At 46.5% G+C, this 27,815-nt stretch overlaps 1 protein-coding gene across 2 annotated transcripts in view; it reads right to left on the bottom strand.

Annotated features, from left to right (window-relative positions):
- Positions 1 to 4,324: 4,324 nt before the first annotated feature.
- Positions 4,325 to 27,815, bottom strand: part of ARIH1 (ariadne RBR E3 ubiquitin protein ligase 1) — a 138,551-nt gene continuing 115,060 nt past the window's right edge. The window contains exons 10-14 of one of the 2 annotated variants that reach the window (XM_030577593.1): positions 19,550 to 19,680; positions 19,387 to 19,444; positions 9,733 to 10,005; positions 8,740 to 8,852; positions 4,325 to 5,863 (exon numbers count right to left, since the gene is read on the bottom strand). In XM_030577593.1, the coding sequence (XP_030433453.1) occupies positions 5,779 to 5,863; positions 8,740 to 8,852; positions 9,733 to 10,005; positions 19,387 to 19,444; positions 19,550 to 19,680 (660 nt within the window). In that variant the 3' untranslated portion in view covers positions 4,325 to 5,778. The remainder of the gene's footprint in view (positions 5,864 to 8,739; positions 8,853 to 9,732; positions 10,006 to 19,386; positions 19,445 to 19,549; positions 19,681 to 27,815) is intronic. The other variant, XM_030577594.1, reaches the window with a different exon arrangement.

The raw sequence follows: 27,815 nt of genomic DNA, 5'->3' as shown, positions 1-27,815 counted from the left end.
TCAGCTCAGTAGACTCCATAGACTAGAGCCAAATCATTGATTAGAATTAAGGCTAGAGTAGTAATTTTCCTTGCTTCTAACTTTGCACATGAGCAAGTCTGAATAAAGAACATACAAGAATTAAGTAAAACCAAATCTTTATACTTAAAGTAACCTTTATTCCATATTCAGGGGGAGGGATAGCTCAGTGGTTTGAGCATTGGCCTGCTAAACCCAGGGTTGTGAGCTTAATCTTTGAGCGGGCCATTTAGGGAACTGGGGTAAAAATCTCTGGGGACTGGGCCTGCTTTGAGCAATGGGTTGGACTAAATGACCTTCTGAGGTCCTTTCTAACCCTAATATTCTATGATTCTAAATTGAATAGCATAGACAGAACTCAGTCACTTCAATTGAGGCCTGATCCTTAAAAATTAGCTTGACCTAGCTATGTTATTCCAGGTTATGAAAAATTTATAGTTATAGAGACCTAACCCCTGCTGTAGAGAAAGTTGACAGATGAGTTCTTTCCCCCACCTAGCTACCACATCTTAAAGAAAGGGATTAACTGCATCTACACACACAAAAAACCCTTCCCTCCATGTAGGAAGTGTCTATACTACTGTGCTGCAGCTGTGCCATTGTTGTAGCTGTAGCACAGAAATGCCCAAACTCTACAATTAAACAGGAGGAAGACTAAGTTTGTAAACAGTTTAAAACAGCCTGTAGGAGCCATGTGTATCCTACAGCTTGCATGTACTAGTTAGAAGAGAATACCTATAGACCCCTGGCAGAAATGGCTGTGAAAGTCTTTACACCTCAGCTGTTGGATGCCTTTCTGTTCACAGAACTGGATAACAGCTCTGGGAAGAAAAGGTAGCATTGCCATGGGAACTGCAGGTACCAGCTGAATTAGAATCCCTTGCCAGGATCATTTGCTGGCTCATAGGAAAATGCCTCTCTTTACCTAGCCCCTAACACCCACCATGCTGTTAGAACTTAAGGGAGGAGAGTTTACAAAAAATACTGAAGCAGCTGAAAGGAACAAGTTTTTAGTAGAGCTACCCTGTTTCCTTTAAGGAAGCTAGTTACCTGGCACACCGGCAATCCCAGGGTGGCTGAAGGCACATCTCTTAAACAAAGTGGAAAGAGTACCAATACCTGGTACAATCAGCCATGAGTTATAGGCAAGCTATATAGTAAGTTATTGCTTATGTATGAAGTATGGCTGCTTTTCACACTCACCAATAAAACCATCAAAAGGTATTCAGCACCTAACTCCTATTGAAATTCATGCAGGCATGTAAATACCTTTGAGAATACAGGCCTAATTCGAAAAAGAAAAGAAAAAAAGAGTGGCTAATCAAACATTAAACTAGATAAGTGGCAGTGTGGACAACTGAAAACACGCTTGTCACTTCTTGTCAAAGGTTCCTTTACAGACAAGACTTGGATTGAGACAAAATTGAAGGCGATTAAAACCAAAACCCCAGTGACTGGGGTCAAGTTGGCTAATTAGCAATACTCTAGTAGTGTTAAAAGCTAAGTGGCCCAAGCAAGTTTGTTTCAATGGCTTGTGTATTCTTATCGTATGATTTACCTTGGGAGAGAAGGGTTCACGTGTTCTGGCACCTAGGGCAGCGATTCCATTGCTCTCTCCTTTTGGAGCTTATAGAAGGTGGGTCTTTTAGACAGAGAACAGTATATCACAGAAGCACAAAGGGAATTTTTGTGGTTTTCAACCAACTAAGGACACAGGATTTTTAAATTCTGAAGTGATAACATTTAACACTCAAATTTTTTCAATTTCAAACATTTTTGAAAATAGGGCTAATTACCTTACCCCAAAGTTTTAATTGCTTTAAACTCTTATAAAAGAATCCCATTCCCCCATCCAATTTATGACTTCTTTTGAACTCAGAAGTCATTACACTATTTCCCCCACCCCAAGTAAAGTAGTGACAAATGAAAAATCAGTGTCAGTTCATAAGAGGGGAGGAAGATACCCAGACACTGATATTTTGTATAAATACAAGAACTCCAGCTTTGGATGCAGAGGCTAAATAGCATTATTATTGAAATCTGCAGCATGAATGCCTTGGCTCTTTGCAGCCAGATGTCAAACATTAGTCATCAGGAAGGCTAATCAACTGCTTCTCCACTGCTGACAGACTACTGGAGGCTACAAAGGCCCATTTCTAGAATGACAACGCAATTTGTCCCTGTTTTGCTTTAACTGTTGGAGGTAGCCACCCAGCTCTGACCCACACATGCCTCTTTCCCCATGTGCAGGTTTCAAGGAGACCGGAACTACTGCTTTTATGGGCTGCCACCATCTCTGTCACTGGTAGTGCTTGGCAGTACGTTTATAATATATGGATGTTAAGAATCGTCGTTGTCCTGGACAACTCAGCCATGGAACTGACATCAGAATCTGAGTGGACACTTTAATAAGAAAAATCCAAATACATATATACTATGATGTCAGGGTCACTATTTCAGATAGAGGAGTGTCATTCAGTAGACAAACTATGAATAAGGCACTCTACCTACAACACCACTCAAAGTACCTTCAGGGCACCTGAGGAACTTATGACAAACACAAAAATAACTAATGAAATAACAAAATAAAAGTTTATTAGCATTAGGAATGCTCTCTCCCCCTCTGTAACCATAACATGGAACAGTCCAGCAGTTACAATGAAATTGCCTAAGAAGAGTTATTTCCATAGCATGAGGTGCTCTCTCTATGGAAAATTGGAGGTTAAGATCAATCAAGCCACCAATCTGATTGTCTCACCATCCTCCAATGCTTAATAGGGCCCTTTCAGCTGAAAGCTCAGTTAAGATAGAGTGTGTGTTTGTTTTGTGGAGGTGGCTCTACATCACTCAACTTCTAATACAGCAGTTGTACTAAAACTTAATTAAAAACAGTCATTGATCCAGATAGTATAGAAACCACCAGAGCAGCAGTGAGTTACAAGGGATTTAGGGTTCTGAAGGCAAGCTAACAGTGTTGCTATTCTGCTTTCTGTTGGTAGGACCCTGTCATAAAGTTAGCTCAGTGTTATTGAGGCCCATTCACTATTTTGCATATTGCTGCTGTCAAGCATCCAGTCCATACATTCTAATTGCAAATACACCTCTACCTCGATATAACGCTGTCCTTGGGAGCCAAAGAATTTAACTACATTATAGGTGAAATCATGTTATATTGAACTTGCTTTGATCCACCGAAGTGCACAGCCCCCCCAAGCACTGCTTTACCGTGTTATATCCAAATTTGTGTTATATCAAGGTAGTGGTATATTTGCCCTTAAAAGACGGAAAGGGCCTGCCAGCTGATGTGAATGCTCAAACAGTCTCTGCCCAGCCCACATTACTGAAAAAGATAATTTTCAATAAATATGGAGAATTAGAGTATTGAGAGCTGTGATAAAGGGTCAGCAAGTAGGTGAATAGTGACAGCCTATGCAGAACTTAAACACTACATGGGAGATGGTGGTTTTAATGAGTTGTCTTAAATGAGGTCTACAGAGATCAAGATTTAAGAACACAATATATCCCTTAATCTTTAGGAGCTGAAGTTCCTATGTGTACATTGGGTTTCAATTCTCAGGTGATGGGACAGTAAGCAAATAGGATAAAACCTGACCACTGGAAATTTAAACAGCTGAGGAACATTTCATTTCAGGGGACTCCCATCCACCCACAAAGCACAGCTAGCTGTGCCCCTCAGTTGACTCCAGGTGGAGATGTTATTTTAGGAAGCATTTTGATTTATATTTTTAACCTGAAATATACATTTTGGGCCTGATGTTTTCAAGAGCCAATCAGTAAAGTTTGGGTGGCAGAGAGCTGCAAGGATAGAGCAGTTTTAATGAGAAATGAGGCCAGATGATGTCCTTTAGTGATGTCTACATTGTGGTGCGCCCAGCCCTGTCAGAACAGAGCTCTTTACTGTATACACACAGATATAAACCCTTAGATTATTTTCCCTCACAGCAGCCTTCTAAAGAAAAGTGCACAGGACACAAGTTGTGAGGGTGCATGTGATCATTCTGAAAGAGGGCTTGAAGAAAACAAGCCCTTTCAGTGGAAGCTGATGCACAGCAGGAGTGGAATTGCAAAGCTAACCTTCTGTAGGTGTCAGCATTTAGCATCATCCTCTCCAGGTGCAAGAGAGCTGAAGAAAATGGCTAAGACTACTTCAACAGAAACTGGTGTTTCATATTAGGGACCTCTGCTGACTGCCTCAGCTACCCCTCTTTATTCCTTCCCCCTTAACTTGGCAGATTATCAGCAAGCTTTCAGGACACTGGCCTGGTGAAAAATACCACAGAAGGGATTCCTATACAGAAGTAAATTTAATAAAACCACCACCAAGTGTGTACTTTAACATAGCTCGTTACAGAAATAATAAAAATGGACTCAGTAGCTAAAACTCATTAGCTCTTACCTCCTTTTAAATGAAAAAAATCCCAATGATTTCAATTGTTACTGCACTAGATGGAGTGTTTAATACTTGCCACGACAGTTTGCCCAATAACTGAGCCCAAAACAAACAGACAATTCCACCATCTTCCTTTTCAACGTCACGATTTGTAATAATGTAAGTGAAACTTAAAAACAGCAAGGAATGTTCCATTTGATAGCTAAAGGGGGAGGGAGAGGAGATCCACAGTTGAATTCTTTCAATGCTCTTTGAGAAGTGGTGTAAGAGAGAATCCCCCTTTTCTTCCACCAAAAGAAAAAATTCTAACACACACTTCCTATAGGATTTGAACATCAGCCAGGTTCAGAGCGCATGTCCTTGGTGCATGGGAATGGCTAGGTTTGATTGTGGTGACATTCTGGGTGAAAAAGACAAAGCATCCTGCATCACAATATACATTCATCTGTAATGAAATGCACACCAAGTTAATCAGTTTGCATTAGGAGCTGGAAATTTGAAGGGGTGGTTCCGTTGCCAGCAATGGACACACAAACCATGGAGGCCAAGGAATCAAAGATGCAGGAAGAGGAGAAAACTTCTCAGGTAAAAACCTGCAAAAGAGTCACTATACCAGCACACACTTCCCCCACCCCAATCCCAGGGCTTAAAAAAAGCAAACAAAGAAAATGCTCAGCAAATAGACATAATCTTGAAGATTTTTAAAGAATAAATATTTTTTTGTAATTAAACATTATGCAAACACGTGCCACGCTTGCTCTTTGTCCATGCATATGCGCTATATACAATTTTGAAAAATACTGTGTTGTCCTCTTTGTTTTAAAAGTCATATACAAAGTTTTTTCCTTGCTGTGTACCCCCCTGCTCCCCTTCCCAAGAATCATCTTTACAATGAGCCAATCAACATTCATTCATGAACTTGGGTGTATGAGAGGAGGAGGGAGAGGGAGAACCCCTTACCGAAGTACATCAAAATGGCTGGTTTGGACATGAAAAGCAGTGTCGAGAAACTGGTTTAAATTTCATCTGTACTACACACAGGAAAAAAAGAAAAGAAAAAAGGAGTCGGCTTGGAGAATGAAGCTACGTTACAAGTTAAAGTTGGAGGGGTTTTTTTTAGTGCGTCTGTCACACTCTTATTGGCCGCCTAGAATACTGTTGTACAATGGTTTATCTACCTTTTTTATTACAATATAATTTACTTAAATTTTCTGTTAGAAAAACAGAATCCCGGTACTACAGACCCAGCGGTGTAATAGGCATAGTGCCTCTTTTTGTGTGTTTTGTTTTAATTGCATGAGCACTCTAGATGGTAAAGTTTTCAGAGTTCATTTTATGCAGGGCCAGTCTCAGTCCTCAATGTACTCCCACAGGTCCTTCTCATAGCCTTCATGCACATGCTGCAACAAAACCCTTCGTCGACTCTCACAGTATCTGCAGCAAAGGGGGAGAGCACATTGAGATGCAGGTTAGGAATTGCATGTATGCTGTTCTAGCCACTGTACACAAGTGACTGTCATGCTTTGACATGGTTTGACAAGTCCTGGGAGTCAGTCAAGATGTCTGTGAGGAACACATCAAACATGCGTAATATAGTGCTTTGATCTGCAGAGAAGGAAGTAATACCTACAACATACCTACAACACAGCACAGGTTAGTGGCAGAGCTGGAAACAGAAACCAAGTTCTGCTGACTCTCAGCCTCGTGCCCTAGCTATTGGACCACGTTATGACGACAGACGAGAAAAGCCAATATAATGCAAAAGGACTGGGTCCAATTTTGTTCACCTCCAAAATAGTAAAGATGGAAGCAACAAAGACAAAGCAAGGGCTGGTTAGCCAAGGACCAAAGATCTGCCCTACGAATCACCACTGCATGTGCCTGAAAAGTTTGCCCACTATGTCCTAAAAAGCCTCTCCAATCTGCATACATTCAAAACATGATGATTTCCCTGATGGTGAAGCAGCAATTAACACTGATCCAAGAGCTAGGTATGCTCATACCAATATCAGTGACACTGGGGCAAAGCAATGAATCAAAAGGAACCATGTTCATTTCAGGTGTAGTAGCCAACTAGAAAGATAAGAAATAAGTCTTCAGTGTCCCTTTAATGTTATTTACTGACACATTTCTGGACATAATCCCTGTTCACTGGCTATGTCAAGTTCTGCCCTCTCCCACTTGCATGTTAGGGACCAAAACAAAAACAAAAACCACACCCTTACTCCATTAATTGTTTCCCAGTACAGCAGGCATGACCACACCACTGATTCCATGGCTAATCAGTGCAGCTTGACAGCACAGGTGGAATACCACCAGCCGAAAAGCAGTTAGCTGAGCCAAATCCATTCAGCCGCACAGAAATGTTGAGCTGTAATATGAAAAGCTAGAATTTAGGAACCAACTCATGAGTTAAAGGCTCCCACTGGAGGTAGAGCGGCATGTAACCAGAGCAGTAAGTTCAGTTTCCAGGCATATTTGTCTGTCAGTGTCACCTGAAGAACTCTCACAGCTGAGTCATGTCTTCTCTGCAAAAGCGAAATATCTCTCACCCTAGCTAAGGCAAGATACACATTAGCACAGGAAAAAAAGTTGTCTCTGTATGTCTATTGCAGGAATCTTCAAACAGCCAACAATCCTTGATTACATATGCAACCATATCTAGGAACAAGAGGGAAAGCCACAGACTGGCAGCACTCAGAATTGTCTTGCCTTAACACTCAGCATCTGATCCAGCTGACAGATTTATCTGAATGAACCTATTCTAGTTCTTCCCACTGGTATCAGCTGTTGGAATGTAAATCATAGCACAAAGTCCCATTGATTTCATGGAACATGTGATAAATGGAACATGCACAGTAATTGCTTTCCAATCTTCAGCTATTTTGCTAGCTTTTTCGAACTCCTGTTTTCCAGAAATGTCATGGGCATCACAAGCTGATAGGCCAAAAACAGTTAGAGCTGAATGAACAAGGTGGATGTTCACTGGAACTCCCCAAAGAATTCTTTAAAGCTGTGTGATTAAGGTAGTATCTGGTTAATCAAGGACCTGCACATGCTTGGAAGGCCACAGTCTCCCCAGAAATATAAACGTGGGTTTGCCTGCTGTGTTTTCAGGCAATCCGGACCATTTTTAGTCTTAATGTGTCTGTTTGTTTTGGATAGTTGATAACAGAATTAAATTTTAAGAGCAACTGCATCAGAGCCAAAACAACAGCCTAATGCCAGTTAAAATGAGCAAGTTACAAACTCCTCAAAACCAGAGTCTAATGGAAATGTTCCATTCTGGTACTGCTGCCAGCCACTACAAGAGTGGGTTGTACCGCTTATCGTACAATCATTAGTGTTTATATTCACAAGGGAAACTTCCAGTCAGTAGAGCTCATTTTACTTGTGCAGTGGTTTGCTTTTCCTGCAAGACATAACAGACATTTAGTAACTCTGGCCTCTTGCCTCAGAACTGAAGCCCATAGTACTGTCTCCCATCTAGTTTATAGCTTTTATTTTTCCATATTGTAGGAACACTTCCTCAAGGACTTTCAGGAGCAGCGGGATATGTGCTCTCTAAGGGAGGGAGTACATGACTCTCCCCCTTTTCTTGCATGTTTCTCTTCTCTCACTATAGCCTATTCATTGGTTAGCTTGCAGTCAGGGAAGGCAAAGATGCAATGGAGTCTAGCTGCCCAACTACAAAAACATTTTGGTTGACTCATCCCAGGGCAAAATTATTGGAAAACAACATTAAACCAACTCATCCCTATCCCTTCACTACACATGAATCTTCCTTGATCTTTTTTCAGAATCTCCTTCCTTGCAGCAACTGCATGGTCCAAAGGCAACCACACACAGAGGAGCCTTATCTACACTAGGGACACTGAAAGTTTCCCACTACTACTCAGCAGAAGAAGAATTAACAGTGCTGAGAGTCCTGCTGTGGGCTTCCCTCCAGCACCACATCAGTTCAGCTTGCTCCCAAGAGGGCTAGATGACCATGCTGTAAACTGTGCTGGCAGCCTGTCTTCACTAGGAATCCAGCATTGCTAATGCTTGTTTGGTTTGTGTGCGCCAGAGATAAGCCTGCTGCTACTGCTGGATTTATCTGACTGGTCAGAGATCTGATCAAGAAAAACATGGCAGAAGGCCAACAATGAGTGAGACTCTTGGAAGGGATACGGTCTGGAAGAAACTTTCAGCCTGGCTGTTACACGTGCACTCTCCACAGGCCCTTACCTACCATATCAAAAGTGACCTATGGAGGAATGATGTCAGGGTCTGTGCAATATATGACATACACTCATTTCAAAGTATACCTGTACTTATCTTGTACTTTCTGCTTTATGTCTTGCAGCGAATCTTGGGATATATCTCGCTCCAGATACCCAGAAAGCACCTCCGTAGCATTCTCTAAGTCTGCTTGGTTATTCTGTAAAGACAAAGATGGTCCAGTTTTTTGTAGACATTTCCTCAAATCAACTAGAAATCCTAACCTAAATGAGAAGCAAGTGAGGACAATTATGTTGGATAACACTTCAGAGTGCACCCCTCTACAGATCAGAGCTGAAAGGAGAATTCATTTCACAATTCAACCAAAAATTTCCTTCATGTTTTTTTAACATAATGCTTGTTTCCTGGTTTGGTTTTTCCTGTAGGGCAAGCAGAATCCTTTCCCCTCCTATCCTTTGCACATCTAATTCCGCTCAACACTAACAACGTCTTTGCTAGTGCATCCATAATCAATGACAAAGCACAGCTTTTAATATTGGTCTGTTACTCTATGCTTCTTCCACAGACTGTAGGCCATACACCATTTTGCTTAGGTCCTGCATGAATAATGGTGAATGACTTTAAGTTAACAGCCACCACTGCTTCTATCTATGTAGCATACACTCAGGGACTGTTTTAGCTTTTGAGCACTATTCTACTGCTACTGCCCTGAAACCAAGCAATATTGGATAGATAAACAATGTTAAAGCTAAGATCTAGGTGACACTTTCAACAGATCAAACCTAAAACTTGCTTTTTGTAGGTCTCATAATACAGTGATTATTTTATAGCATGAGACAGCAGTTAGACAATGATTTACAGTGCCAGTTTACTTTACTTTCCCCTTTCCTTAGCAGGGAATGTTTCATGTGGTCTTAGATGACCTCTGATTATTACACAGTCTCACCAGCACTCAAGAATACTCAATAAACCCACATTTGTATGGCCTCTGAGTAACTCCTTTCCATGGATCAAGTCACCCCATGGTACCCAGTAGTGTTGCTTGCCGGAAGTAAGGAGTACAAATGTGTTTTCCCTACCTCAAAGATAATGGACTGATTATTCTTTTTGAGGTAGAAGGCAAAGACATAAGTGTACATGAGTGTGGCACGACACTGGCAGAGGACATCAACTGCTTTCTTCAGGAACTGCACTTCGATCCACGACATGTTGTGCTGCTGCATCTCTTCCATTTTCTGCTTCACCTGAGCATAGAGTTTGTGCTCAAAGCGCAGGCTCTGCATGTGGTTCATATAGCGGTTGCAGTAGAACAGGTACCTCTGCAGGGCTGCTCTGGATCGCTGTGTTAATTCCCATTAGAGAAAAGAAAATAAATAGTTACAACAAAGTAATGGCTGAAAACCAAGAGAGAACAAATAGTCTGAAGGAATCCAGCTGGGACCAACAGACCAGAGAGTTTCCATTCGGTAGATGTTTTTGCACCTTTCAAAAGATCAGGCTCAGATAGGACCAGGGCACCACTGAAACACACCCAGACATTGTGCAGCTCTGAGTAGGCAGGTCCACACCCTCTGGGGAAAATCAAGTCGCACAGAGGGCGTTAGCACTTCAGGAGGAAATCCCACCCATGACATTTAGAAGAATAATTAAACCACACTTCTAAAACACAATCCATTTACAGAACACATGCTCACATGGGTTGTCATGCCAAGCACTGACCAAGGCACAGTTCCTATTTGGAGAGGAGAGGAAAGCATGGAGGAATGTGTTAGTGCATATGCACAATAGCAGGTTTAATTCTGGCATGTACTAACTGCTGAGTGCCTGGTTTTTCTTTAATAATCCAATGTAGATTTTCGTATGTAATTTTGTAGGTTTTTAAAAAGAAAAAACATTCTATTTTGCGCAACACCCTAACCCAATTATCTGCAAGGTTTGAACTCTGGACCTTCTGTACCTGAGCTAATAGAGTAAAAGACGGTTACTCACCTTTGTAACTGTTGTTCTTCGAGATGTGTTGCTCACATCCATTCCAGTTAGGTGTGCGCGCCGCGCGTGCACGTTCGTCGGAAACTTTTTACCCTAGCAACTCCAGTGGGCCGGCAGGTCGCCCCCTGGAGTGGCGCCGCCATGGCGCCCAATATATATCCCTGCCGGCCCGCCCGCTCCTCAGTTCCTTCTTGCCGGCTACTCCGACAGTGGGGAAGGAGGGCGGGTGTGGAATGGATGTGAGCAACACATCTCGAAGAACAACAGTTACAAAGGTGAGTAACCGTCTTTTCTTCTTCGAGTGATTGCTCACATCCATTCCAGTTAGGTGACTCCCAAGCCATACCTAGGCGGTGGGGTCGGAGTGAGAAGTCGCGGCCCGGAGCACTGCAGTTCCGAAGGCCGCATCCTCCCTCGACTGCTGGACCAGGGCGTAGTGGGAAGCAAAGGTGTGGACCGATGACCAGGTCGCTGCCCGACAGATCTCCTGGATGGGCACACGGGCTAGGAAAGCCAGCGACGACGCCTGCGCCCTGGTAGAATGCGCAGTCACACGGCCCGTAGGGACATGGGCCAAGTCATAACAAGTCCTGATACAGGACGTAACCCAAGAGGATATCCTCTGGGAGGAGATAGGAAGACCTTTCATACGATCTGCTACCGCCACGAAAAGTTGGGGGGATTTTCGGAAGGGCTTAGTCCTCTCTATGTAGAACGCGAGAGCCCTACGGACATCCAGCGAGTGGAGCTGCTGCTCCCTGCCTGAGGAGTGAGGTTTTGGGAAAAAAACCGGAAGGAAAATCTCTTGGTTGATATGAAAGGCTGAGACCACCTTGGGCAGAAAAGCAGGGTGTGGCCTCAGCTGCACCTTATCCTTGTGGAAGACCGTATATGGGGGGTCTACCACCAGAGCTCGGAGCTCCGACACCCGTCTAGCTGAGGTGATAGCCACTAGAAAGGCAGTTTTCCAAGAGAGGTAGAGCAGGGAGCAAGTAGCTAACGGCTCAAAGGGGGGCCCCATGAGCCGGGACAACACCAGGTTAAGATCCCAGGTTGGAGCAGGGGGACGGACGTTAGGGAATAAACGTTCCAGCCCTTTAAGGAATCTCGACACCGTCGGGTGAGAAAAAACGGAGCGACCGTCCGCACCCGGGTGAAAGGTGGAGATAGCTGCTAGGTGGACTCGCAACGACGATAAGGCCAGACCTTGCCCTTTGAGGGACAAAACGTAGTCTAAGATTTCGGATACCGAAACTTCCATAGGGCGGAGATTTCTCTCTACGCACCAACAGGAGAAGCGCTTCCATTTCGCTGAATATGTGGCTCTTGTGGACGGTTTCCTACTGCTCAAGAGCACCTCTCTCACAGGCGTAGAGCAGCGCAGCTCGGAACCAGTCAGCCACGCAGGAGCCACGCCGCTAGGTGCAGCGACTGCAGGTCTGGGTGACAGAGGGTCCCGTGGTCCTGGGTAATCAGGTCCGGATGAAGAGGCAGGGGAACTGGGTCGGCTATGGCCAAGTCCAGCAGCATGGTGTACCAGTGCTGCCTGGGCCACGCCGGGGCCACCATGATCACGAGAGCCCTGTCCCTGCGCACCTTCAGGAGGACCTTGTGGACCAGAGGGAACGGGGGAAATGCATAGTACAGGTGGGTCGACCACTGGATGAAGAAGGCATCCGCTATCGACCCCGGCTCCCTGCCCTGAAAGGAGCAGAACGCTTGGCACTTCCTGTTCCCCTTGGACGCGAAGAGGTCCACCCGGGGATAACCCCACCTCCGGAAAATGGAGAGAGCGACGTCCGGGCGAAGGGACCACTCGTGTGACAGGAAGGATCTGCTCAATCGATCCGCCAGCGTGTTCCGTACTCCGGGAAGGAAGGAAGCCCTGAGGTGAATGGAGTGGGCTACGCAAAAGTCCCAGAGTCGTATCGCCTCGAGGCACAGGGAGGAGGACCTGGTGCCGCCCTGCTTGTTGATATAATACATGGTCGTCGTGTTGTCCGTGAACACGGCTACACAACGACCCTGAAGCTGATGACAAAACGTTTGGCAAGCAAGGCGGACCGCTCTCAACTCCCTCATGTTGATGTGTAGCCCCACCTCCTCCTGGGACCATAGGCCCTGCGTCCGCAGGGTCCCTAGGTGGGCCCCCCAGCCTAGATCTGAGGCATCCGTTGTCAGGGATACCGAGGGCTGAGACGGGTGAAAGGGAAGACCCGCACACAATACGGACTGGTCCAACCACCAGCCGAGGGAATCTAAGACCTTCTGGGGGATTGTGATTAACATGTCTAACGGTTGCCTTGGCCTGTAATGACTGATAAGCCACAGCTGGAGAGGCCTCATGCGGAGCCGAGCGTAGTCGGTCACAAAAGTGCACGCCGCCATGTGGCCTAACAGGGTTAGACATGTCCTCACTGACGTCAACGGGGCTGACTGCAAGCGTTGAACGATCGCCGCCATGGTCTGGAACCGCTGCCGAGGCAGCGAGGCCCTGCCCACAGTGGTGTCCAGGACGGCCCCGATAAATTCCACCTTCTGAGTGGGCCTCAGGGTGGACTTGTCTGTGTTTATCAAGAGGCCCAGACTCGCAAACATGCCGGTGATCACGCGGACATGGCTGTTCACCTGCTGTTCCGACGTGCCCCGAATCAACCAATCGTCCAGATAAGGGAACACGTGGACACGGTTGCGCCGAAGATGCGCCACGACAACTGCCATGCATTTTGTAAACACCCTCGGGGCCGTGGACAGGCCAAACGGGAGGACCGCAAATTGATAATGACGAGCCCCCACAACGAAGCGGAGGAAGCGTCTGTGGCGTGGCCAAATGGCAACGTGGAAATACGCGTCCTGCATGTCGAGGGCGGCGTACCAGTCTCCCGGATCCAGGGATGGAATAATGGTCCCCAGGGATACCATGCGGAACTTCAACTTCACGAGGTATTTGTTGAGCTCTCGCAGGTCGAGGATAGGCCTGAGGCCCCCCTTGGCCTTGGGGATCAGAAAATAGCGGGAATAAAACCCCTTGCCTTTCTTGTTTTCGGGAACCGCCTCTATAGCTCCTTTGCTGAGGAGCGTCTGCACCTCCTGCCGAAGGAATTGCTCGTGAGAGGGGTCCCTGAAGAGGGACGAGGAAGGAGGGCGGGAAGGAGGAAACGAAACAAACTGCAGGCGGTACCCCGTCTGCACCACGCTTAAGACCCAGCGGTCCGATGTTATTTGGGACCACGCCGGGAGGAAAAACGAAAGGCGGTTGGAAAACGGGGGGGAAGGATCCATAGGGGAAACTGTTACTGCGCCCTCGAGCGCACCTTCAAAATGAAGGCTTAGGACCAGGCGGGGGTTTTGAGGAGCCTTGGTTCTGCCCCCCTTGGTTCCCCGACTGCCTGCGCCTCCCGTTCCTGCCGCGGCGCCTGTAAAGGTCCTGCCGCTGGCGGAACTGGGAAAACGGCCTGCGTTGTTGTTGTTGTTGTTGTTGCGGCCGGAAGGATCTACGCTGCGTCACGGGAGTGTGCATCCCGAGGGACCGCATAACGACTCGGTTGTCTTTCAGACTCTTGAGTCTGGGGTCTGTTTTGTCAGAAAATAGGCCCTGGCCTTCGAAAGGAAGGTCTTGTATAGTATGCTGGAGTTCCGGCGGAAGGCCGGAAACCTGCAGCCAGGAGATGCGACGCATCGTAACTCCTGACGCAAGGGTACGGGCAGCCGAGTCCGCAGCGTCCAAGGAGGCTTGCAAGGCCGTGCGTGCGACCTTCTTGCCCTCGTCCAAGATGGCCGTGAACTCTTGGCGAGCATCCTGTGGCAGCAGCTCCTTAAATTTGTCCCCTGCCACCCAGGAATCAAAGGCATATCTGCTCAGCAGGGCCTGCTGGTTGGAGACCCTGAGCTGCAGCGCCCCAGCCGAATACACCTTACGGCCAAGGAGGTCCATCCGCCTGGCCTCTCTGGACTTGGGGGCCGGAGCCTCCTGGCCGTGACGCTCCCTATCGTTCACCGATTGCACTACCAGTGAACCGGGAGTGGGGTGAACATGTAGATATTCATAGCCCCTAGAAGGGGCCATGTACTTTCTCTCGACTCCTTTCGCTGTCGGAGGGATGGAGGCCGGGGACTGCCAGATAGTATTGGCATTGGCCTGGATGGTCCGTATAAAGGGCAGGGCGACCCTGGTGGGAGCATCAGAAGAGAGGATGGTAACAATTGGGTCCTCTATCTCCGAGACCTCCTCTGCCTGCAGATTCAGGTTTTGAGCCAATCGCCTGAGGAGGTCCTGGTGCGCCCTAAGATCCAGCGGGGGGGGACTGTTGGAGGAGGTACCCGCCACCGCCTCATCCGCGGAGAAGGATGATGAGACCCCAGGCACAATAGTGTCCAACTGAGGGTCTTCCTCAGCCCTCGCCTCTGTCTCCGGAGCCACAGCGGAGTCCTGCTGTTTGGACCCTTCGTCCCCTTCCGGGGAGGGAGGGGGGCGAGACAAGGAGGCTTCAGGGGCCCTACGCTCCGCAGTCGCCGGCCTAGCAGGGAGCTGCTGGGGGCCCTGGGCCTGATGGTACGCCCAGGGTGTCCAGAATCCCCACTGTTGAGGGCCTTGGTCCTGCAGCGGCGGATCAGCAAACAGCGCCGCCTGCCGGTCGGTGCCCAGCGCGTAGCCGCTGTCCGCCTGGGAGGATACGGACGGCTGCCTCGAGGGCCACGGTGGGGCCGACCCTGGATAGTACGGGTCTGCGCGGGCCGGCACGGAGGATCGTCTCGGTGCCGGGGACCGGGAGTCATATCGGTGCCGGGATCGGGACCGGGACCGGGATCTGTCACGGTGCCGGGCGCCGCTTCGGTGCCGGGACCTACTACCAGCTCGGTGCCGGGAGATCGACCGGGACCGGGACCTGCCACCAGCTCGGTGCCGGGAGGTCGACCGGGACCTGCCACCAGCTCGGTGCCGGGAGGTCGAGCGAGACCGGGACCGGGACCGGGATCTGCCACCAGCTCGGTGCCGGGAGGTCGACCGGTGCGGCGAGTAGCGCCGGGACCTGCTCCTGGAGTCGCGGTGCCGGTGTCGGCTGGAGCCTGACCGCGACCGTCTCGATGCCGACCGGTGCCGCGAGTGCGACCGGTACCGCTGAGGGGAGCGGTGCCGGGACTGCGAGCGGCGTCGGGATCTGGAGCGCCCAAGACGTCGGGACCTGGATCGGGAACGACTGTCTGTGGGCGGTGCCGACATCATGGGCTTGCCTCTGGACGCGACCCGCACCGGAGGTACCGGGGGTGGCAGCCGAGTAGGCTCCGTCAGGGCAATAAGGTCCCGAGCCGAGGCGAAGGTCTCCGGTGTGGATGGGACCACTATCTCAACCCCAGATCTCATGGGGGAGCTCGGCGGCACCAGACTCAACGGACCCGCCGGGCCCGGAGTCAACGGTGCTGACGGTGCCGGCGGCGCCGCGGCCGATGTCGAGGCCGGGCGCTCTAGCCGGGTCTGCCTGGCCGGAGTATTAGACTTCGACGGCCTTGGCTCTGGCTCCAGTGCCGGAGAGGGTCGGTGCCGAGGAGTCTTCTCGGTGCCGGAGCGATCCGGTGCCGGTGCCGATACCACGGCCTGCGAAGCCGTCGGGTCAAGTGCCGCCTCCATCAGGAGAGTTCGGAGCCTTTGATCCCTCTCCTTCTTTGTCCTCGGCTTAAAGGCCTTACAGATGCGGCACTTGTCAGATCTGTGCGATTCCCCGAGGCACTTCAGGCACGCTTCGTGGGGATCGCTGGTAGGCATGGGCTTCTTGCAGGCCGCACACTGCTTGAAGCCCGGCGAACCAGGCATGAGCCCGGTGCCGGGTGCCGGGAGGGCTAAGCCCCCGGCGAAGAAGTACTTTACAACTAACTAACTTAACTATCAACTTAACAGACTATTTAACAACTGTAATAGAACTAGAGAATAACAATAGATAACGATAGATAACTAGGAGAGCTAGGGACGTGGAGGACAGCTATGCCGCGCTCCACAGTTCCAACGACCGACACGGCGGTAAGAAGGAACTGAGGAGCGGGCGGGCCGGCAGGGATATATATTGGGCGCCATGGCGGCGCCACTCCAGGGGGCGACCTGCCGGCCCACTGGAGTTGCTAGGGTAAAAAGTTTCCGACGAACGTGCACGCGCGGCGCGCACACCTAACTGGAATGGATGTGAGCAATCACTCGAAGAAGAACTTCAGCAGCTGTCAGCAGGAGAAGGTTATCCTCCTCTGTGGAACAGCCACTGAAGGATGAGCACTACATTGAAGGCAGTGGGTTATATATACACAAGAGCTGCCCCATTTTACAGACAGCACAGCCACGTGCAGATATGGCAGATTCTGAGAGGCAGTATGGCTAAGCAAGTGAGACTATGTTCCACTATGTAGGAGATAGCGGGTCTCTTCCCAGTTCTGCCAGAAGTGACCCTTGTGTAATCTCAGGGGAGTATGAGGCTTTGCTCTTAATAAAATTTGTGAAAGGTACAAAATTAACACCAACAGTCAGCAAGGAACGTAACTCTAGAACCTCACTTGCTCCCAGTCAAGTGTATCTTCATTTAAGTCAGTGGTTCTCAACCTTCTCTAGATCATGACCCGCCCGAGTTTCAGAAGATGGGGGAAATCAAATCACAAGAGTGTGCGCACGCATGCGCAGTCAACTCTTCTAGACCCAGATTACAACAGAAATTTGGGGCCTCCCACTCCCATCTAGTTATGGGAGAGGGAAGGCAGTCAGAGAATTCATGCCTTAAGTCAAAAATACTGAGATCGACAAGGAAGAGGACATGTCAGCAGCAGAAGAAAGAACAGTGGTGTGTCCCCTGCCCAGAGGTTTTGTTGTTTGCACATGTGACCACAAGAAAATGTGGGGAGTGGAAATTTTGTTCAGTATTAAATATTAAACAGGCATCCACCCTATCCCTACAGCAGTAAAGACACACAAGAAAGGTAGGCTAGCCAGCCAGGGTTGGCCTTAAACAACTTACTATCCCTTCAAAGCTCATTTTATCCAATCCCTTAATGTATTTTTGCCAGGCAGCAAAAGGCACCCCTCTGACCACAGGGCCATCCCCCTGGCAGATTTCAAATCCCTGCTCAAACCAAGCAGACATTAGAGCAGGTCAAAAAAAACTGCCAGAGAAGTTTTGATAATGGGAAGAGTTGCGCAACTATATCAGAGGGGTTATTACAGCTCATCTGTACTGATGACTTGTTACAGGTCATCTGGTATTACGTACCCTTTAAATGGCACTTGACAAGTAGGCATACGTCTTTGTCACAAGACCTTAGTTAGCATGCATCTCCTTACAAAGCCAGTTATCTGTAGATGAAGCACAGGACTGCGTGCATGCTGGCACCCAAAAAACAAAATCTAAGGAAGAACATTTATTTATTTATTTATTTATTAAAAGGAGGCCCTCTGGTTCCTGTTGGATACCTCAAGATCTGTGCCCCCATTTCAACCATAGCTCCTTTGGGGCCACTACTGCCTCTAAGTGGAAAATAAAATTGTCCACTCAAAACCCCAACCAGATCAGAATGGTGATTAATCTCTTCTGTCTCAGCATCACTGCTAATCCCTGCCATTCCATGCTGTTAGACCCACAAAGTACATCCACATCTTCAGTACAGTTGTTAGATGCTCGATAGCCCACTGGGATGTCAAAATCATCTCCTTATGAACATTCAACAATTGTTTTCAGGAATTTAACAACAGGAAGTGATCCACTGTGGGGTCATTTCATTCCAGTATGTGTACAGTGCAGCACACAAGAGCCTGATCCTGACTGCAACCTCTGAGTCTAACCCACAAAGGAAATTAATATCCTAATTAGAACACTGATTTACACCCTTCCAAGTTAAGTGCTGCTTATAGGTTACTACAATGTGGTTGTAAGAAATAATACTTATGACCAAGACTGATTGTACAGCCAAAAAAATTTTAAATTACATTTTCAGATTAGCAGTTAGAGACGAAATATTAAATAGTTTCACAATACTGATATTTACATTATATCAAGGAAAAACCTGATCTCAGAGTATGGGAAAGAGGTGCAATATATTTAGTATGGAGAAATGCATCACTGATTAATAGTACAGGCATGAATCAAAAGCATCTTAATTTTCTTTTCACCAGCAGATTAGCTGAGGTACTAATGACATGCACAGGATAAATATGCTGTGAAGATGATGGCTTATAATATACTTCAGTACATGTTACAGCCATTTGTAGTAGAGGGTGTTTCAGGAAATAAGCATGTTACCAGCTATATAGGAATACTTAGCCAAAGTGGATGAAATGAATTGCTGCAATCTGCAGTACACAGGGTGCAATCCCTCCGTTTGAGAGAGTCCTCCTGATTGCATTATCCATATTCACACTACAATATTTAACCCAGATGCAATTCAGTAAGTCTGCCTTTCAAGAACATCTCAGTGAATGTGATGCCTGCAATCAACAAACCAGCAGGCAACAAACAGCACATAGTTTAAAATGTTCTGAGGACATTGTACATTGACCTTGTCTCAAAAGGAAAATTTCATCGTTATGATCAAATTTAATTGTCTTTTGGACTTTGGCTCATTCAGTTCCTGGAGGTTAACGGTCAACCTTCATTCACTATTTGTGTATTTTAACAAGAAGTGACAATATATAGTATTTAAAGGTTTACAGAACTCAAAATAAATTTTTCCTCAAAACTGGAGGTTCTTTCAATCTCCACCAAGAGTTATGTACTCACCTCCTGTGCATCTCTTGCTGCCTTTGCATCATCCTCATTGTAGCGATTACAGTTGTACCTGAAAAAAGACAAAAGACCGAATTCATGGGCTGAAGTTAAAACATGTAGAATGTTGGCAATACAGCTGCCCTGTCCTTCCGCCAGTTTAAGGTACTAAACCTACCAGGCAGATCCATGTGGCTCCCAAGGGCCAAGACATACCCAGCAGAACTCTGCTTTACAGTTCTGGTTCCGACAGACCATGTGATTGCAGCCTCCATCTTTTTCAATGGTCACATGGCATTTTGGGCATTCCTGTGAACAGAACAGACACTGCTATTAATGTTAGAAGCAGGACATGTGCTCTAATCTTTCAGATCTTGCTAGAACACAACACAAATATGAACCTAATATAGCCAACTCAGTATACCACAGAGCTGTAAAAAATTACACGCCCTCAGAAACGAAATAGGCAGGAGAAAAGTCAATATGATCCTCTTCTCTCCTGAATCAGGCCCCAAGAGACTTTCAAATACTGGAAGAGGCATGACTATAAAAGCTTGAAGAATAACTCATATGGTTACATGATTAGTCCCTGTTAGCTGACTTGCCAATATTGCCCTGGTACTCCAGAGGAAAAAGGTAATTTTATGATCCTCAGTAAAATCAACAACTGCTCTACTGCTACCAGCACCTAATGGAGTGGCTCACAGAACAGGAGAGTATTTTGTAGTAAGATTAAATGTGCTCCATACATGTTGGGAGATTCACTTTTTTTAAACTTTGAAGACCAAGGCTGAGATAGGCCAAGATAGACTTATACTAGCAAGACTTTTTGGATTGGCTGAAAATTGTGAAGTATTTAAATATCTGGCTGTCAAGTACAGAAGCCAATCTGTGTTGATGTAAACTGCTAATTTTTAAAGTTGTCCCCCATATGTAAAGAGCTACTGTACTCAAATATTTCCTCTGTTTGGGCAGAACGTCTCAACATCCCAATTTAGGCAGAAGAGTTTGTTTTGCAGACAGTTCTTGTAATGAACACCAGAAGTTTTTTTGCAGCATCCTGCTTTATTCACAGCAAAACTTTTGGTCTATTCCAACACATACACTCAATATCAGAGCTTAAAATGCCCTGGAGGCTGTCCTGGATCAGTGACAATAACTGTTATCACATTTCATCTAAAAAACATCTCAGACACACAAAAAAGTTCTTCCTTCTAAAGTTCAACCTCCCCACCCCATCAACTAAACAGGCCATTAGTTCACTGAATATGCCTACAAGAAACTAGAATGGAATTAAGGATTCCCATCTCATACACACTTTCCCAGTAGCGCTTTCCACATTCCTGTTGTACTCTCCTCTCCCCTCACGTGCCACCCCAATCAAGGCCTTGCATTACTGCAAGGGCCTAGGTGATAATCCCTCTGGAGCTTGCCAACAGTTTTCAGTTGGCTTCAGGTAAAAGGGTGCCAGGAATGCAGCACTACCTGTGGCAACCATTTCCAAAACAGATTTTCCTAAAGCCAGTGCCCCAGCCACGTGAACCATCCATGTCATTAGAAAGACACTGTCTCATCCTTCATTGTATTCATGGGCTACCTTCCCTCCTACATGGTATTGTCAGGAAATCAAACATATTTCTTTAGGGTAATTTAATGATTTCTACATTAGACACAAGATATTTGCTGACTTGCCTACTGTGTGGTAAACAGTTGAAGCAAGACCCAGAGAAAAAAATTTCCAAGACCTCTCAAACCAATATGCAAACTGCTATGTGGCTATAGCAGTAGAGAGAGTGTGTGTGGGTACAGTCAGCATTACCAGCTAAGGGGACATCTCTACACTTTATTTGCCAAATTGCAAAAATACCAAGAATATGATTTCTACTTCTTGCACTCATGGGGCATACCTGTGCAGTAGAGACATGCTCTACAATGGACTAAAACAGATTTAAAATTGGTTTACAGGTATTATTCAGCAGTCACTCCATTTATTTCGGAACACAATTCAACATACTGTACAAAATCACTTTTACAATCTGAACTTCAGTTTTGCTCATTTACATTTGAGGATTGGAGTCTTGAGGCAGAAATAGGGTATTTCTAAATGTAACTCCTGGCTTGGGAACAGGGAAGAAATGTTATTTCTCTGTTTCAGAGCACCGTGCAACCAATCAAACTTCCTTAAGCTCCCTGATCCCAGGTTAGCCATGTTGCATTAGAAACGAGTAGGTAACTATTCTCCTCAAGTCCTCAGAAGTATCAGGAAAACAAATTTCCTAGATGCTTGGCTGCCCCCTACCCTGTCATCACGGTACTATTTAAGCACCTGAGTCTTTAATGTATTCATCCTCACAACACCCTTGAGAGGTACAGCAGCAATACCATCTCAGTTTTACAAATGGGGAACTGAGACACTGAGTGTCAAAGGCAAGTGCCCAAGGTCACGCAGGAAATCTGTGGCAAAGGAGGAGATGAATCCAGACTGCTCAAGACCCAGGCTAGTGCCATAACCACTGGACCTCTAAAGTGTTAAGTTTAAACTTTCAGATGTTTGAATTATTCCTTTTCTATACACATCCCCTGCACAGAAGGAGCTCAAAGAAAAAGGTTCAGTCTGTAAAGTACATGGCTTTTCTTTCGCTTCAGTCTGCACTGTTCTTCATTCAGATTTTAAAGAGTGCCCACCCACTACTCTGACTCATATCCAGCTACTCTGAGCATATGTCCACATTTAAAATACAACTAAGGACCAGTATCCAAAACCAAGCCTCCTCTGCAAGTCACCGGCTAAAACCCAAGCCTTTCCCATCATCCACCTGTGACCCTTCTTCCTAGGGAGGGAAAAAAAACAACAGGAAGAGCAAGCAAACCTTGCAATGTGACCCAAAGGTCAAATTCTCACCAAAATGGTCTCCTCTTCTCTACCCTCACAGTTGCACAGGGAGCACTTAGCTCAAGTGCCTCTGATCTCCACAATATCACACCCAGAGAGAATTATCTCCACCAGACCCTAATGCAACTAAGGCTTTCTAGGTTAAAGACAATGAGTTAAGTTGCATCAGGAAGCTATTACAAAGCTAGTGCCCCATGACCTGCACTCGTTTGATTTTTTATTTTTATTACCGTAGCTCCTTAGTGGTGGACCACGATATTCTGAAGAATCAGAGCAAGCTGTGCAACAGGGACAGCAGAACAGTGAAGAAATCTGGCTGCATGTGACCTCCAGAAGAAGAAAGAGGAATGTCCATGTACCAGCAATGCAGATACAGATGAGCAAACTATTTTCATGTTCTCTCCACAGGCACTAATGCAGAGAATGGACTAGATGACACCTGAAGGGAAGGGAGCAGAATAAGACCGCATCAATTGGAAGGCATGAGATGCACTGTCCTAAGGATGGGGGTTCCATGACCACCACTCCCAAAAGAAGGAGGCACGTGGTGGTGGTCAGGAACTCCCTCCTCAGGGGAACTGAGTCATCTATCTGCCGTCCTGACCGGGAAAACCAAGAAGTGTGCTGCTTGCCAGGAGCTAGGATTCATGCTGTGACGGACAGACAGCTGAGACTCATCAAGCCCTCAAACCACTACCCGTTCCTGCTTCTCCACATGAGCACCAATGATACTGCCAAGAATGACCTTGAGCGGATCACTGCAGACTACGTGGCTCTGGAAAAAAGCATAAAGGAGTTTGAAGCGCAAGTGGTATTCTCGTCCATCCTCCCTGTGCAAGGAAAATGAAAGGCTACGGAGGTGGTGTCAGAGAGAGGGCTTTAGATTTGACCATGGATGGTGTTCCAAGGAGTGCTAGGTAGAGACGGATTCCACTTAAAGAGAGGGAAGAGCATTTTCACAAGAAGGGTGGCTAGCCTAGTGAGGAGGGCTTTAAATTAGGTTCACTGGGGTAAGGAGGCCAAAGCCCTGAGGTAAGTGGGGAAGTGGGATGCTGGGAGGAAGCACGAGCAGGAAAGCACATGAAGGGAGGACTCCTGCCTCATACTGAGAAAGCAGGACGTATCAGCAAGTTATCTTAAGTGCCTATACACAAATGCAACAAGCCTGGGAGATAAGCAGGGAGAACTGGAAGTCCTGGAATAGTCAAAGAATTATGATATGATTAGAACAAGAGAGACCTGGTAGGATAAATCACATGACTGGAGTACTGTCATGGATGGATATAAACTGTTCAGGAAGGACAGTCAGGGCAGAAAAGGTGGAGGAGTTGCACTGTATGTAAGAGAGCAGTATGACTGCTCAGAGCTCCTGTATGGAACTGCAAAAAACCCTGAGTCTCTGGATTAAGTTTAGAAGTGTGCGCAACAAGGATGATGATGTGATGGGAGTCTGCTATAGACCACCAGACCAAAGGGACGAGGTGGATGAGGATTTCTTCTGGCAACTAACAGAAGTTACTAGATCACAGGCCCTGGTTCTCATGGGGGAATTCAATCACCCCAATATCTGCTGGGAGAGCAATACAGCAGGGCACAGACAATCCAGGAAGTTTTTGGAAAGTGTAGGGGACAATTTCCTGGTGAAAGTGCTGGAGGAACCAACTAGGGGCAGAGCTCTTCTTGACCTGCTGCTCACAAACAGGAAAGAATTAGTAGGGGAAGCAAAAGTGGATGGGAACGTGGGAGGCAGTGACCATGAGATGGTTGAGTTCAGGATCCTGACACAAGGAAGAAAGGAAAGCAGCAAAATATGGACCCTGGACTTCAGAAAAAGCAGACTTGGACTCCTTCAGGGACTGATAGGCAGGATCCCCTAGGAAAATAACATGAGGGAGAAAGAAGTCCAGGAGAGCTGGCTGTATTTTAAAGAATCCTTATTAAGGGCGGCAGAAAACAAACCATCCCGATGTGCAGAAAGAATAGTAAATATGTCAGGCAATCAGCTTGGCTTAACAGTGAAATCCTTGCTGATCTTAAACAAAAAAGACGCTCACAAGAAGTGGAAGATTGGACAAATGACCAGGGAGGAGTATAAAAATGTTGCTCAGGCATGCAGGAGTGAAATCAGGAGGGCCAACTCACACTTGGAGTTGCAGCTAGCAAGGGATGTTAAAAGTAACAAGAAGGGTTCCTTCAGGTATGTTAGCAACAAGAAGGTGGTCAAGGAAAGTGTGGGCCCCTTACTGAATGAGGGGAGGCAACCTAGTGACAGAGGATGTGAGAAAAGCTAATGTACTCAATGCTTTTTTTGCCTCTGTCTTCACAAACAAGGTTAGCTCCCAGACTACTGCATTCGGCAGCACAGTATGGGGAGGATATGAACAGCTCTCTGTGGAGAAAGAAGTGGTTCAAGACTATTTAGAAAAGCTGGACAAGCACAAGTCCATGAGGCCGGATACGCTACATCCGAGGGTGCTAAAAGAGTTAGCAGATGTGATTGCAGAGCCATTGGCATTATCTTTGAAAACTCATGGCAATCAGGGGAGGTCCCAGATGACTGGAAAAAGGCTACTGTAGTGACCATCTTTAAAAAAGGGAAGGAGGATGATCTGGAGAACTACAGGCCAGTCAGCCTCACCTCAGTCCCTGGAAAAATCATGGAGCAGATCCTCAAGGAATCAAGTCTGAAGCACTAAGAGGAGAGGAAAGTGATCAGGAACAGTCAGCATGGATTCACCAAGGGCAAGTCATGCTTGACTAACCTAACTGCCTTCTAGGATGATGTAACTGGCTCTGTGGATGAGGGGAAAACAGTGAACGTGTTATTCCTCGACTTTAGCAAAGTTTTAGATACGTCTCCCACAGTATTCTTGCCGGCAAGTTAAAGAAGTATGGGCTGGATGAATGGACTATAAGGTGGATAGAAAGCTGGCTAGATTGTCAGGCTCCACAGGTAGTGATCAATGGCTCCATGTCTAGCTGGCAGTCAGTATCAAGCGGAGTGCCCCAAGGGTCGGTCCCGGGGCCAGTTTTGTTCAATATCTTCATTAATGTTCTGGAGGGCAGCGTAGTTTGCAACCGCAACAAGTTTGTAGAGGACACTAACTGTGCAGAGTGGTAGATACGCTGGAGGGTAGGGATAGCATACAGAGGGACCTAGACAAATTAGAGGATTGGGCCAAAAGAAATCTGATGAGGTTCAACAGGACAAAGTGCAGAGTCCTGCACTTAGGATGGAAGATCCCAAGCACTGCTACAGACTAGGGACTGACTGGCTAGGCAGCAATTCTGCAGAAAAAGGACCTAGGGGTTACAGTGGACGAGAAGCTGGATATGAGTCACAGTGTGCCCTTGTTGCCAAGAAGGCTAATGGCATTTTGGGCTATATAAGTAGGGGCATTACCAGCATATCGAGGGATGTGATCAGTCCCCTCTATTCTGCATTGGTGAGGCTCATCTGGAATAGTGTGTCCAGTTTTGGGTTCCACACTACAAGAAGGATGTGGAAAAACTGGAAAGAGTCCAGCAGAGGGCAACAAAAATGATTAGGGGGCTGGAACACATGATTAGGAGGAAAGGCTGAGGAAACTGGGATTGTTTAGTCTGCAGAAGAGAAGAATGAGGGGAGATTTGATAGCTGCTTTCACTACCTGAAAGGGGGTTCCAAAAAGGATTGGATCTAGACTGTTCTCACTAGTATCTGATGACAGAACAAGGAGCAATGGTCTCAAGTTGCAGTGGGGGAGGTTTAGGTTGGATATTAGGAAAAAAACTTTTTCACTAGGAGGGTGGTGAAGCACTGGAATGGGTTACCAAGGGAGGTGGTGGAATCTCCTTCCTTAGGAGTTTTTAAGGTCAGGCTTGACAAAGCCCTGGGCTGGGATGATTTAGTTGGGGTTGGTCCTGCTTTGAGCAGGGGGATGGACTAGATGACCTCCTGAGGTCCCTTCCAACCCTGATATTCTATTTTTCTATGATTCTCTCTTCAAGAAATACCCTTCAACTAACAGTCTGTGGCATTCTGCACCATCTTTAGGTGTTGCCCCACATGCAGTAATCCAATTATGACAATGGCCTAGATTGCTGAGAGAAGGTCACTGACTAAGATATCACTGCCTTTGTGTTAATTAAAAGGTGCTTTACCCACTGTTGGTACCTGGCCACCTGGAAATAGTTGGAGATCCAGGAGGACACCAAGTTTGCAAAACAGTAATAAGAGAACAGATTTCCTGTAACAAAGGAAGCAAAATATCAACCCTGCTATTTCTTCCAGCTGGTTCCCCTATAGCACAACTCAACTCTTCCAGGCTGAATCACTGCCAACTTACCCTAATCAAAACCTTGATCCTAGCAGGATGCTGGACAAGCCAATCAAATGCACTAGCTAAGTCTAACAAAACAGAAATCGAGCCAAACCATTCACAAGAAATTTCAGTTCTTCACTATCTCCACATTCACATAAATAGGGTGCATGACAATATAGAACCTTGTGGGACCTCACGAGAGCAAACAGTGCAGCTGAACACAACACTCTAGGTCACATGAAAGTGAAGAAACTGAGCCAGCCGAGAGCAGCTGTATCCATGCCAGGGTCTCCAACTAAGTAGTAACACTTCATGGCCAATAGTTGAAAAGACAGCTGATTGAGAATCAGACGCTTTGCTTTCTTCCATCACCAGAAACCCAACCAGCCAAGGAAACCAGGGCTACATTCAAGCCCAGAACTAAACTGACCAGGATTAGGAAAACTGAATACTCTATGCACAAACAAAAATGCCTTCACCGCCTTCTAGCCATTTTGAGATGATCAGAGAGAAACTGGGTGGTAACTGGTGATACTAGAACCCCCTCTGGAAGCTGATAACTGCTACTGTAAGAGAAGCTGGAACTGTGTCACTGCATCCTTCCAATCCATCTTCAATAAGGGCCCCAATATCTTCACTGGCTGAGCAGCAAAGGGATTTTGGTGCTCCTATAGCTCCTACAGCTTCTCTGTGAATAAAATGGCCAAAATTCAGGTTTCTAACCAGAAATGGAACCATCCCATCCACAGAGAGCAAAGAAAATTTACATCACTAAGCAAAAGTGATCTAGAAGAATAAGCTGAGAAGGGCACATGGGAGTCTCAGTATGAATTGTTATGCACAAGAACCTTGGATAGCCAGGTGGTCATATGGCTGGGAAGTATCCACCCGTATGGGCTTCTTATTCCAGTTCTATGAGCCACAGAAATTCAGACAGGTCTCCATTCCAGGAGGGTATCCAACATTTTAGCTTACAATGGGGATTTTAATGTCATTTCTTTCTAATGAGATTTCATTCTCTCTCTCCTTCATCTTCGTTTAAATGCAAGGGAGTCAGAAATGATTTACCACATGGATACCTTTCACACTTGCATGAAAGACTCAAGACACTAAGCCACATTTTCTGCATAATTTTGCTGAGACTTATGAACAACATATCTGGTTTTTATTATGCTGCTAAATTAAAAAACATTATATGTTACTGGTCCAACAATTAACCAAACATTGGTCCAAGGTATGCTGCTCTG

This window comes from Gopherus evgoodei, chromosome 10 (genome assembly GCF_007399415.2).
Source record: "Gopherus evgoodei ecotype Sinaloan lineage chromosome 10, rGopEvg1_v1.p, whole genome shotgun sequence".
Classification (NCBI taxonomy): Eukaryota; Metazoa; Chordata; order Testudines; family Testudinidae; genus Gopherus; species Gopherus evgoodei.
Note: the sequence above shows the minus strand (reverse complement) of the source record. Positions and strands in the feature narration are given on the sequence as shown.